Below are 12,735 nucleotides of genomic sequence, written 5' to 3'. Positions count from 1 at the left end.
ATTCATGTTGTATATTCTCATTGTATAATTTTTGTAAATTTTTAACACAAAAAAAGTTGCGGACGGCAGCTTTAAATTACCTTTTATTATTAGTTATATTAATAGTAATATTAAAAATAAATTATAATATTATTGTATCATTCTCAATAATTTTTAATTAATATTAATGTTTTGCTAAGTGATTTTTATTATTATCTTTAAATTAGTGTCTTATGAAACAGTCGGAGATCGTGACAATAATTACTCAATTTTTGTACCTATTATTATTATTATTATTATTATTATTATAATAATAATACTTTTAATTATTATTAATGTGTTAAATAATATTAAAAATCATCTTTAAATCTCAGTGCTTAAAAATCATCCTTATATCTCAATTTTCATAATTATAATAATAATAATTTTAATTATTATTATTGTGTTAAATAATATTTAATAATCTTTGAATCTGGTGTCTTATGGAAACAGTCGGAGGTCGTGACCTCGAAAGGACATGGGAATGAAAAAAATTAATAAATAATAAAAACCAATAAACATTACAATAATTATTAAAAAAAACTTTACCTTTTATAATTATAATAATAATACTTTTAATTATTATTAATGTTAAATAATATTAAAAATCATCTTTATATATCATATTTTCTAATTATAATAATATTAAAAATTATCTTTAAATGTAGTGTCTTATGGAAACAGTCGGAGGACAATGAAAAATAAGTAATTAAATCGAATGCACATTACAGTAATTATTAAAAACATAACATTTTATAAGTAGAGTTATAATAATATACATAATATTATTGTGTCATTCTTATTAATAATGTTAATTATTCATGTTTTGTTAAATTTTTTTAAATATTAACTAAATCTCAGGGTCTGTCATGCCAGTGAATCCCTGAAAAAACAACTAATGTAACATTAAAAACAAATAAATGGCGCTGTGCAATTAATAAAAATAAAATTGAAATCTTTTTTATTAGTTAAAATAATATTAAAAATACATTTTTATATTATTATATATTAATGGGAATGGCACAATATTTTTATTATTATAAATGTGTCCTCAAATTACTGAAATATTAATTTAATATCTCAGTGTTTCTTCAAGTTGATATTTTATGTATATAAGGTGACAAAAAGGTTTGAGATCTGCTGCTGTAGTGAATAAAATATATCAGAATTACATTAATATACACTTCACTCTCATAAATCTGTGTGTGTGTGTGTGTGTGTGTTCAGGCTCGACGGCGGCGCAGCAGCGGCGGGAGCTCTGGCGGTCCAGGCGCGTCTTCTTCTTGACTCCTCAGGTGATGGTGAACGATCTGTCGCGCAACACCTGTCCGGCCGCTCAGGTCAAGTGTGTGGTCATCGACGAGGCCCACAAGGCCACCGGGAATCACGCCTACTGTCAGGTAGCGCTTCCTTCCCTCGGTTTCACTGAAGCGTGATGGGTTCTCTCTCTCTCGTTCTGATCATGTGTGCTTGTTCGTCAGGTGGTTCGGGAGCTGCGCAACCAAACGCAGCACTTTCGTGTTCTGGCTCTCAGCGCCACACCTGGAGGAGACGTCAAGGTGAGACGGTGACGGTGATTTGATCAGATTCATGACCTGAATTGAGCAGGTATTTCACACAGTGTGTGTGTTTTCTGCGCAGGCGGTGCAGCAGGTGATCTCCAACCTGCTGATCTCTCACATCGAGCTGCGCTCAGAGGACAGTCCCGACGTCCAGACGCACGTCCATCAGCGCAGCCTGGAGAAGATCGTCGTCCCGCTGGGAGAGTCGCTCACTCGCTATCAGACGCAGTACCTGCAGGTGAGACACGTCATGTGCGGATATGATGTCAGGAGGGGCTGAGGTTTGCAGGTAGACGTATAATGAAGATCGACAGTGACGCGCTGAGATCAGTGTGATTTTTAAAAAAGACAAAATAAGCTTTGAAGGGTTAGTTCACCCAAAAATGAAAATTATGTCATTAATTACTCTCCCTCATGTCGTTCCACACCCGTAAGACCTTCGTTCATCTTCAGAACACAAATTAAGATATTTTTGTTGAAATCCGATGGCTCAGTGAGGCCTGAGCAATGACATTTCCTCTCTCAAGATCCATTAATGTACTAAAAACATATTTAAATCAGGTCATGTGAGTACAGTGGTTCAATATTAATATTATAAAGCCACGAGAATATTTTTGGTGCACCAAAAAAACAAAATAACGACTTATTTAGTGATGGCCGATTTCAAAACACTGCTTCAGGAAGATTCGGAGCGTTATGAATCTTTTGTGTCGAATCATGATTCGGATCGCGTGTCAAACCGCCAAACTGCTGAAATCACGTGACTTTGGCGCTCCGAACCGCTGATTCATAAAACTCCGAAGCTTCCTGAAGCAGTGTTTTGAAATCGGCCATCACTATATAAGTTTTTGAAAAAAAACATGTTTTTAGTACATTAATGGATCTTGAGAGAGGAAATGTCATTGCTGGCTATGCAGGCCTCACTGAGCCATCGGATTTCATCAAAAATATCTTAATTTGTGTTCTGAAGATGAACGAAGGGTGTGGAACGACATGAGAGTGAGTAATTAATGACATTATTTTAATTTCTGGGTGAACTAACCCTTTAAGTTCAGCTCAAAATCAAGCTGACATCATCTTTCTTATCTGAATTTGAACATTTTTAGTGAAGAACATGTTTGGTCAGCTGAACACACTTCTGTCCCTCGTTCTCATTTCTGTCACGATTAAAAGTGACGTGACCCAGATGAAGGTCTGATGATGTGTCCGTGGCTTACGCTCCCTCTGCTGGTGTCACATGACTAGTTTTCTTCTTTCTGCTTCGTTCAGTGTGTGATTTATTCAGTGAGCAGAACTGCAGGAATATGTGCAGTTTATTCACTTCTCACTGGAGCGCTGGAATGTTTCAGCCTGATCTCTCTCGTTCAGCACTGCTTCTTCTTCTTCAGGCCGAACCCCTTTGAGCATCACTTTATAGTGCTGCAACTACAGATTATTCTGATAATCAATTAAAGTCGTCATGAAAGGGAAGTTGCGCTCTTTTCTTCCCTGTTTGGTGAAACGCTTCTCAAACAAGAACAAATGTAGGGCGGGGCTTGATTTTGTCTGTGGGGAATTGATTGGATGGTTGTGGTTTGCTATTGGTGGATCTCATGTGAGTGACAGGTTGTTCAGAGAAGAGGGCTGCTTGTGTTCAGTGAAGTGATGACGCTGGAGTCGTTCTGTGATTCAGTAATAGTTTATTCAGATCAGAACAGAAATATCAACAGAAGCATTCAGAAATCACAGTGGTGTAGTGTTTATACTGACGAGAGTTTACATTCGCATGAGCCGTGAACACAAACACTGACAGAGAGAACCCGTCTCACGTCTGACATTAACTTCATTCACATGTGACACATGTGTTTCATTCTGAAAACTCTTCATTTCCTTGTTTGTTTGACATCTGCACATAATAGAGGAGTAACAGGGAGGGAAACGTTTACAAAAATACTTAAAAATAGCACTATGACAATATAATATATATATATATATATATGTGTGTGTGTGTCTATTATATTGATTTGACTACATGAGCGTTGATTTATAGAGCGAAACAGAGCGAGCGACAGACAGACGTGTGTGTGATTGTCTTACAGCAACAGCGTTCACAGACTGATTGACCTCCAGTTGAGTTTCAGCTTATAATCAGTGTTAATGAGCTTCTTCTCGTGTTCAGCTCACGAACATCAGAGGAGCAGTGCTCGTGGGTAATCAGGAACTAGGATGTTTGAACAGATGTTGAACCTGTCATATGGTCTCTGAGAGGAGCAGAGGATTCTGGGTAAAGTTAAGTCATCGGTGAGCAGCTCAAGGTCTCTCCAGGAACCAGATCTCGTTCTGTCGATTGGCCGCCGCCGGGTTGGTGTATCCGGCCACGATGAAGGAGTCGTTGACGCAGGCGGCCAGAGAGTCCAGAGCCTCGGCCAGAGTGCTGATCTCGTGCATGATTGACAGCTCGTTAGTGGCGCCCGTGAAGGCCCTGAAATCACACGCGTGTGTGTTGAGTCACATGAATCACGTTAAAGGTGAAATCATGTTGGTTATCGTTTCCCACCTGGTGTAGACTATAGTGGCGGGCCACTGCTCGATGACGATCTCGGGGTCATGCGGCCGCGGCGGGTCGGTCTGGTGCACCGTGGGAAGGTAATACGCCACAGTGACGGCCCGCGACAGAGTGGTGTGCTGCTCGTCTGTGCGGACCACCGTCACGATGGGTATCGTCATGCCCAGATAAGTTCCTGTGGAGAGAGACGGAGGGCGTTAGGTTGTGGCGAGAGCGTTCGTTTGAATGTGTGCTCACGCCTCACGGACCCGCTGTGTTCTGCTGACAGATGAACCTCATGATCTTCATGAAGCCGTAGCAGATGCTCTGTTCATACGTGTCCTCGTGAACGGTGATGCAGGCCCAGTGCGCCTTCTCATAGTGACGCTTCTCGTACACCACCTCACCGCACTAAACACAACGACACATGAACGTCAGAGTCACGTGATGATGCAACTGATTTGTCACTCATGTCAGAATGAGATATAAATAGTCTATTTGTAGATGCATTTAATAGTTTGTCAATTGAATCAGTTTGAATCGTGCTGATATCATTATGTACAGACGCTTGTGTTCAATGTTGATTTACACTTTTATTATCCAAACAGACTTACATTCGTGCATTTAAAGCAGTATATAATTCATGCATTCCCTGGAAATCAAACCCGTGACCTGCTGTAGATTTGAGTTACAGGAATGTATTTGATGGTAAAGAGTAAATGCACTGCTCAAACACATTTTAAAGCATTAGTTCACTTCAGAATTAAAGTTTCCTGATAATTTACTCATCCAAGATGTTCATGTCTTTCTTTCTTCAGTGGAAAAGAAATGAAGGAAAACATTCCAGGATTTTTCTCCATATAGTGGACTTCACTGGGGTTCAACGGGTTCATCTGTGAGCTTTCCAACATGATTACGTCATGCGTGGAGCATCACAGAGCAGTGCAAGGCGAGCATTTGTGGTTAAAAAGTATATAATGTTTATTTTGTTTAGTAAATGTCCGATGGTTTCTCTAGATGAGACTCTTATTCCTCGTCTGGGATCATGTAGAGCTCTTTGAAGCTGCACTGAAACTGACATTTGGACCTTCAACCCGTTGAACCCCAGTGAAGTCCACTATATGGAGAAAAATCCTGGAATGATTTCCTACATTTCTTTTCCACTGAAGAAAGAAAGTCATGAACATCTTGGATGAGTAAATTATCAGGAAATTTAAATTCTGAAGTGAACTAATGCTTTAATAACTGTTAAATGATCCAGATGTGATTCATGTTTCACCTTTTGGAGTATTTTCTTACTGAACTCATCAATACAGAATCTGCAGAGGCAATAAACACGTGAAATAAGAACAGATTTCTTATGACATTTCATGATAATCACTTTTTACACCCACTTTTGTCATATCATGGGCGTGTTTTTCATATCAGTTGCATTTTTGCCTCCAGCTTTGGTTAGTTTTTGACCTGGATGGAAAGTGTCAATCAATGAAAGTGGGTGGAGTTTAATGGTTTCAGTGCCCAGTCAATCTTCATCATCCTCGTGTCATGTTTAATGCCACATTCAGGCATGTGTGTTTGATCATGTGTATTATTCATACTGGTTGTGTTTGGTCAGTAGTTTCCATCCACCTATTTTTATGCGCATTTTCGAATATCACATCCCATGATTTCTAAAAATGCATGTAAAAAACGTATGCGCTCAATTGAGGTGGATATTTTTTTTTTATCCGATAAGATGCGCATAAACTACAGTACGAATAAAAACAAAAACCGTCATGTGACTTTGGCTCAGCAGAGGCTGTGATTGGATAACTGCACTAACCAGCGGACCAATCACATCGCAGCATCTCAAATGTTGGTTTGGTGGTTCTGAAACGTCTGAGTCAAAGTCTGTCATCAGAATGATTTGGTTTAATTTCTCCAGAAGCGTCTCACACGATTGTGTTCCCAAACACCAGCATCCGAAAGCAAGATCACATGACAGCATTTACTGTGTTTCGTCTGACGCTCTGAGACCAACTCATTTATGATGGAGGAGAAAAGAAGAAACTTTTATTTTTATTACTGATATTTTGCACCAGGAAGTGATGATTTTGTTCTCTTGAACACATGGGATGGAAACGCTGCTTTATTCTCAAATGTTTTATGCGATTTTCCAATTTTGTGCACAAGCTAAATTCTGAATGGAGACAGCTATTGATTCTGTGATCTCATATGTCAGAGGTTAGAGGACAGTGCTTTATTATCAGCTGTACGTACCTTCTCCTTGCGTGTGAGGAGTGTGTAAGGGACCTGCTCCCGTGTGTGTGTGCCGTCATTATTGGAGGTGATCTGCTGGATGGGTTCGGCCATGTCTGTCAATTGAGGAGCAGATGGACATCAACAGATGTTTGTGTACTTAAGCTACAGATTGTTTGTTTGTTTGTTTGATAAGCAAGTTAATCTAGTTTTCAAATCAAGTTTCTACCAATTAAGAGCTTTAGCTAAAATGAAAGTACTTTCTGTCTTTTAAGAACTTTGTGATTCATGCTTTAATTTCGTCTAGACTCGACTACTGCACTTGCTCGTACGTCTGAGATTCAGCCATTCCTCTCTATCTCGCATACAAATGTTTCTTGATCATCAAATCATCATATCAGAATGATTTCTGAAGGATCATGTGACACTGAAGACTGGAGTAATGATGCTGAAAATTCAGGAATAAATTACACTTTACTATATATTCACATAGAAAACAGCTGCTTTACATTGGAATAATATTTCACTGTTTTTACTGTATTTTTGATCAGATAAACGCAGCCTTGGAGAGCCGAAGAATCTTAATTATTCCAGCTAAATGACTGCAGTGCAGATAGAGTAGTTACTAGGGCTGGGTACTGACACAATTTTCACAATTTGATTCGATTACTATTCACTTGCTTTAGATATCGATTATTTTGGATGTAGTATTTCAGTTTCAGCACATGGCAAATTTTCTAGAGGAAAAAATCAACTAATGCTGTAAACGACACATGAGAGTCAGCTGGTACTACTATAATAATACTGAAGGTTAAATTAACTTATTTATACACAAACACTTAAATTACACTCAATGTTTTTATTATAAATAAAGTTTAGAATTGCATTATCATATTTCTACTCCAATTAGTTTTTTTGAAATATAAACATTTAAATCGCGGCTGTCATAACTGATTTATTCAAACATGCATTAAATATTGAAGAACATTATAATGAATATGTAACGGTGCATAGCTATATTTATCAGAATGCTGCTTTCTAGAGCACTTTTCTAGCTGACTATTGAGTTTATGGTCACTGAATATGTTTTTCTGAGGTAAATGTGACGTCACGTGACATTGTTTAAAAGCTGTTTTATTGAGTCTTTCCGAGGTTGAAGCACTGATTGAGCGATTACACGAGCAGTGTTGGGGAAAGTTACTTTTAAAAGTAATGCATTACAATATTGCGTTACTCCCTAAAAAAGTAACTAATTGCGTTACTTCGTTACTTTTTATGAAAAGTAATGCGTTACATTACCTTTGCGTTACTTTTTCTCACCGGGGCTGGGCTGGGCTTGTTTGTTTTTTAATAACAACAAAAAAGATCTATTTTTGGCAAAAATGCCCTTTCACACCAAAAGTGAAATGAATAAGCCTCAAGCTGAAGGAAAAGCATATTTATACCTGTACAGTAGAGGGCGCAGCTCAAACAAACCTTTCTAATCTAAAGTATTTTTTGCTTATTAGTATGGTTGAATTAGGTATATTGAAGATCAGCAGCAAAGACATTGGTTAATAATTGAGATTAAATACATAAAGTATATTTGTGTAATTTAATATAGTTAATTATTACAGGTTTGCAAAAATTCTGAGATTGCATTTCACTGTTTTTATTCATTTTGAGGAATACTGAATGTTTTCGTGCAAGTGAGATGAGTAAATGCATGTTCACATTTAGTCTAAAACTACAATAACCCTCATGTTCACACAGCGCACACAACACCTCTGACCTTTATTTCTCTCAGCATGGGGACAGGAGAGCTGTCAGTCAATAAATGTGAAAAAGTAACTTGCTTTACTTATTTGAAAAAGTAACTTAGATATTTTGTTGTAAATTGAAAAAGTAATGCGTTACTTTACTAGTTACTTGAAAAAGTAATCTGATTACGTAACTCAAGTTACTTGTAATGCATTACCCCCAACACTGTACATGAGACATGATACGGATTTCAGTGAGTTGTACTGTATATTTTAACATACCTTCAGATGTTCATGCATGTTTATTTCGCTGTAACTGGTATTAAAGCGGAGGAGAGGATGATCACATGCTTCTCTTTAACTGAGGCGCTAAAGCGATCCGTCACGCCACATTAAACAGCGCCAAAACGGTGTTTATTTTTTGAATCTCATAATAAGATGGACGTCATTTGAAATCTGAGACTTTGCTTCATATCAAAAGTAACAAAGATTATTGTGATTTATTGGATGGGAGGCGCTACATATTCTGCTCATTCATCAACTGAAATCAGACTAGACTAATCGATTCTTGGGATTTAAGAATCGATATCAGTTCGTAAAAATGAGAATCAATTAAAATCAACAAATCAATATTTTTTACCCAGCCCACCTATTTGCCACTTGTTTGCCACCTGATGTCACCTGTTGGAGTTTGGGTTCCTTGCCGCTGTCGCCTTTGGCTTGCTTAGTTGGGGACACTTGACATTTGATATTCAACAGTGCTTTGATCTGCCTGCATTGACACTATTCTTTAAGAGCTGCTGTGCAGCAAAATTATGTACCAGTTATCAATGTAAAGCTGCTTTGACACAATCTGCATTGTAGAAAGCGCTATATAAATAAAGGTGACTTGACTTGACCCAGCCCTAGTAGTTACAGTAAATGCAGCAGCCGCTCTGCTCTGGTCAGTGTGTGTGTGTGTGTGTGTTAGTGTTGTCAAAAGTACCGGTACTTCGGTACCAAGTCGGTACTGAAATTTTGAAAATGTGACGATACCAGCATTTCTGTAGTACCGGTAGTACCGAGAATCCGGGTATATTCGGTACCCACTGATAGGGCTGTGGCAGTATTTACTTGAATATGACACGAGTGAAGCACAAAGCTTTGTTTACAGAAGAAATAATAGGTTAGCAATCAAATGTGACGCAGCCATGGAAACATTTTGGTTAATGCCGAATAAGAGAGGTGCGTGAGTCCATACATTTAAGCTTTGTATTCTGTTTTCCGAATCGCGATCTGGTCACCTGATTAGCAGAGAATTTAACAATATTCCATTAGTTATTCCACTGAACATGGAATCTGTTTCTTTTCCCAAATCTTCACTCACGCAGGGGATTATACCGTTTCTTTCGTTTGCATTTAGGCCTATTATAGGCTATTCGCATTATTTACTGTGGTAGCTAAAGTAGAAAAAACACTGCAGGACAGAAACCTTTTTGCTTGCACGTCAGTTTCTATTTAACAGAGTTTGTGCTTGTTATTAGACTTTATAAGGCACGTCAAGTTTATTTGTATAGCGCGTTTCACACACCAGTGATTTTTACTTTCGTTTTCTCTGGCAGCGCTAAATCAAACATAGCCTGAATGTCTTGCCCCTGCGGAGGATAAAACTCGCTCTTCAGACCTTTTACAACAAGTGTCAGTTGTTTGTAACATCAGGAGATAACGAAGATATTATTAAAGAGAAATGGTCTCTTTCCTGCTCGTGTCCCACATCCCTCTCAAAGCGCAAAGCGGCTATATCAAAGTAATAACGGGACGCGTCTTTGTGTGGAAATAAAAAACAAATGCTTTTTTAAATAATATCCAACTTGGTAACACTTTACTTGAAGGGGTGTGCATAAGACTGACATGACACCTTCATAATCTTGACATGACACGTGTCATGAATATGAAGGAGGTTTTATGAATGTTTATGACAACTGTCATTAAGTGTCATTTGCTCAGTTATGTCATTTTTAATGCAAAGATGACATTGTTTGAGATGTCTTTGTTACGACAACTTGACATAAACCAACACATCATAACCTGTCAGTGTCTTTGTCATGACAACTTGACATTAGCAAAACATCATAACCTGTCATAAACATGACATAGCAGATTAATTATCAAACTTAAAAAACTACTTAGCTTTATGGGTTAACATTACATGACATTATTTTGGTAACACTTCAGTATAGGGAACACATATATAAACGATTAACTATGACTTTTCCCTCAATAAACTCTTAATTTACTGCTTATTATAGTTAATTGTTAGGTTTAGGTATTGGGTAGGATTAAGAATGTAGAATAAGATCATGCAGAATAAGGCATTAATATGTGCTTTATAAGTACTAATAAATAGCCAATATTTTAGCCATATGAATGCTAATTAGGGCTGTAACGATATGCGATATAAAACCGAAATCGCGATACGCAGGTCCACGAACCTGTATCGCGATGTGAGAAGGCAGAATCGCGACACACCCCTTCCAACTCCCAGAGTTATCCTGTCTCAATCAGCTCTCTAGTTCAGTAAGTGTTTCGCGCACACATTGAATCTTGCAAGCAGGTTTAAATGTTTCTCATGTCAGTCTCTTGCATGGTCGCGTGAGAAAAGTCGTGGCTTTCTTTCACCGCAGTGCCACAGCAACAGCTGTGCTCACAGAAAAGCAAAAGACGCTTGCGATGCTTTGCTTTAAGAAGTTCTGTGGGGCCGTTCACATATTGCGTCTTTTCCGCGTGCAAGTCCGTTATTATTTTCAAATGTAGCCGCGCGGCAGGCGCGCTCATAATGGGATCAACGCGGTCGCGACGCGCATGCAATTCTCAACTTCTCAGAATGCCGCAAGCGCACCGCAGGTCGTGTGACAAGAATCAACCGATCAGCTATGGCCTTTCCGTAACAAAACATCAAAAGCTCAGCCGAACAGCTGATCATAGCTGTTCATGGTGGTTTTTATATCTTATCTCCATCAATATATCTCGTAGTAGAACTAATGCAAGGGCTAGAAATCATTTATCCTTTGCAGAAACATCCTGTTCCTCTTGGAGAGCTCAGTTCATGGTTGCATAGCAACGACCGACGCCACGGGAGCGCGAGCGCTTTGGGAAGAAGGAGAAGCGGTGCGGCCGCGCCTTCCACGCGTTTTTAGACGCGATATGTAAACGTCTAAGTTCATGTTAAATTTAACATTTTTTTTCAGTGACAGACAGCCCTATTCAACTGTTAATTTGAATACAGAAGGTTTTTATTAAATTTTTATATTTATTTATTTTATTGAAATGTGATCTTGTATGTACAACAAGGAAAATTATTGAAATTTGTTCATGTTTTTTTAATAAATCTTGTTTGAATTTCAGTTTCATTTTGTTCAAAATATCGTGATACGTATCGTATCGTGAACTCCGTATCGAGATACTTACCGTATCGTGACCTGAGCGTATCGTTACACCCCTAATGCTAATAGTAATAAGCAACTAGTTAAAAGACCCTAAAATAAAGTGTTACCATTATTTTATAACAGTGTCATCTTTTTTACGAAATTTGAAATTGTCTATTATCTGACCTTCTGTTGGAGGAAACTTAAAAAAAAACAAAAAAAACATGAAATGAAAAATAGTCATGACGCTGTTATAAAATTATTTGTCAGAGTATTGTCACTTAATGACATTTTAATGACGAGTTCAATTTGTACCACTGTACTTGAGCTCAAGATACATATTCATGACACTATTATAATGGCCTCATGTCAAAACCAACCACATGACAGTTTAATGTAATGTTAACCCATAAAGCTAAATGATGTCATGTTGTCATGACAAAGACACTGACAGGTTATGATGTGTTGGTTTATGTCAAGTTGTCGTAACAAAGACATCTCAAACAATGTCATCTTTGCATTAAAAATGACATAATTGAGCGAATGACACTTAATGACAGTTGTCATAAACATTCATAAAACCTCCTTCATATTCATGACACGTGTCATGTCATGATTATGAAGGTGTCATGTCAGTCTTATGCACACCCCTTCAAGTAAAGTGTTACCTTTAACTTTCTTATTATTTAGGTTACAATTATTTACTGATATTTATTTCATAGTTTTACAGGCTGTAGTGTGTTGTTTCTCTGACGGAATAGCTCAAATAAACACGCACGTCTGTTACCCCTGTTGAAAAAACGAGCATATGCTGGTAAAGTAGGTTTTGAAGCTGGTTTATGCTGGTCCAGGACCAGCTTAGGACTAGTATGGACCAGCAGGACCAGCTTCAAAACCTTCCTTACCAGCATATGCTGGTTTTTTCAACAGTACACAATGGATGTTTGAGCATTTAATTATTAAATTAATTATTTAATTTATTTCATTGAGGTAGCCTATATATACACACACAAACACACACACTCCAAATCATATTTAATGTTTTTAAAATAGGCTATATAAAATAGTAAAATAGTTCCAATAGATTTTACTGTGGTACCGAGAACCGTAAAATTTTCATGGTATCGGTACCGACTACTGGAATTTTGGTACCGTGACAACACTAGTGTGTGTGTGTGTGTGTGTGTGTGTGTGTGCTGCAGGACGTCTGTACAGCGGGACGCTAATGAGCAGCGACAGCAAACACTTCA

The 12,735-nt window shown here is 37.9% G+C and overlaps 2 protein-coding genes across 4 annotated transcripts in view; one reads left to right on the top strand and one right to left on the bottom strand.

Annotated features, from left to right (window-relative positions):
- fancm (FA complementation group M) overlaps positions 1 to 12,735 on the top strand; it is a 34,508-nt gene that overhangs the window by 1,378 nt on the left and 20,395 nt on the right. For both annotated transcript variants that reach the window (XM_048192054.1, XM_048192053.1), the window contains exons 2-4: positions 1,246 to 1,418; positions 1,500 to 1,577; positions 1,660 to 1,818. In XM_048192054.1, coding sequence (XP_048048011.1) covers positions 1,246 to 1,418; positions 1,500 to 1,577; positions 1,660 to 1,818 — 410 coding nt within the window. The remainder of the gene's footprint in view (positions 1 to 1,245; positions 1,419 to 1,499; positions 1,578 to 1,659; positions 1,819 to 12,735) is intronic.
- soul3 (heme-binding protein soul3) overlaps positions 3,243 to 12,735 on the bottom strand; it is an 11,899-nt gene continuing 2,406 nt past the window's right edge. The window contains exons 2-6 of one of the 2 annotated variants that reach the window (XM_048192069.1): positions 6,364 to 6,458; positions 5,384 to 5,423; positions 4,374 to 4,515; positions 4,117 to 4,300; positions 3,243 to 4,041 (exon numbers count right to left, since the gene is read on the bottom strand). In XM_048192069.1, the coding sequence (XP_048048026.1) occupies positions 3,870 to 4,041; positions 4,117 to 4,300; positions 4,374 to 4,515; positions 5,384 to 5,423; positions 6,364 to 6,458 (633 nt within the window). In that variant the 3' untranslated portion in view covers positions 3,243 to 3,869. The remainder of the gene's footprint in view (positions 4,042 to 4,116; positions 4,301 to 4,373; positions 4,516 to 5,383; positions 5,424 to 6,363; positions 6,459 to 12,735) is intronic. The other variant, XM_048192068.1, reaches the window with a different exon arrangement.

Source organism: Megalobrama amblycephala, linkage group LG5 (assembly GCF_018812025.1).
Source record: "Megalobrama amblycephala isolate DHTTF-2021 linkage group LG5, ASM1881202v1, whole genome shotgun sequence".
NCBI lineage: Eukaryota > Metazoa > Chordata > Actinopteri > Cypriniformes > Xenocyprididae > Megalobrama > Megalobrama amblycephala.
Note: the sequence above shows the minus strand (reverse complement) of the source record. Positions and strands in the feature narration are given on the sequence as shown.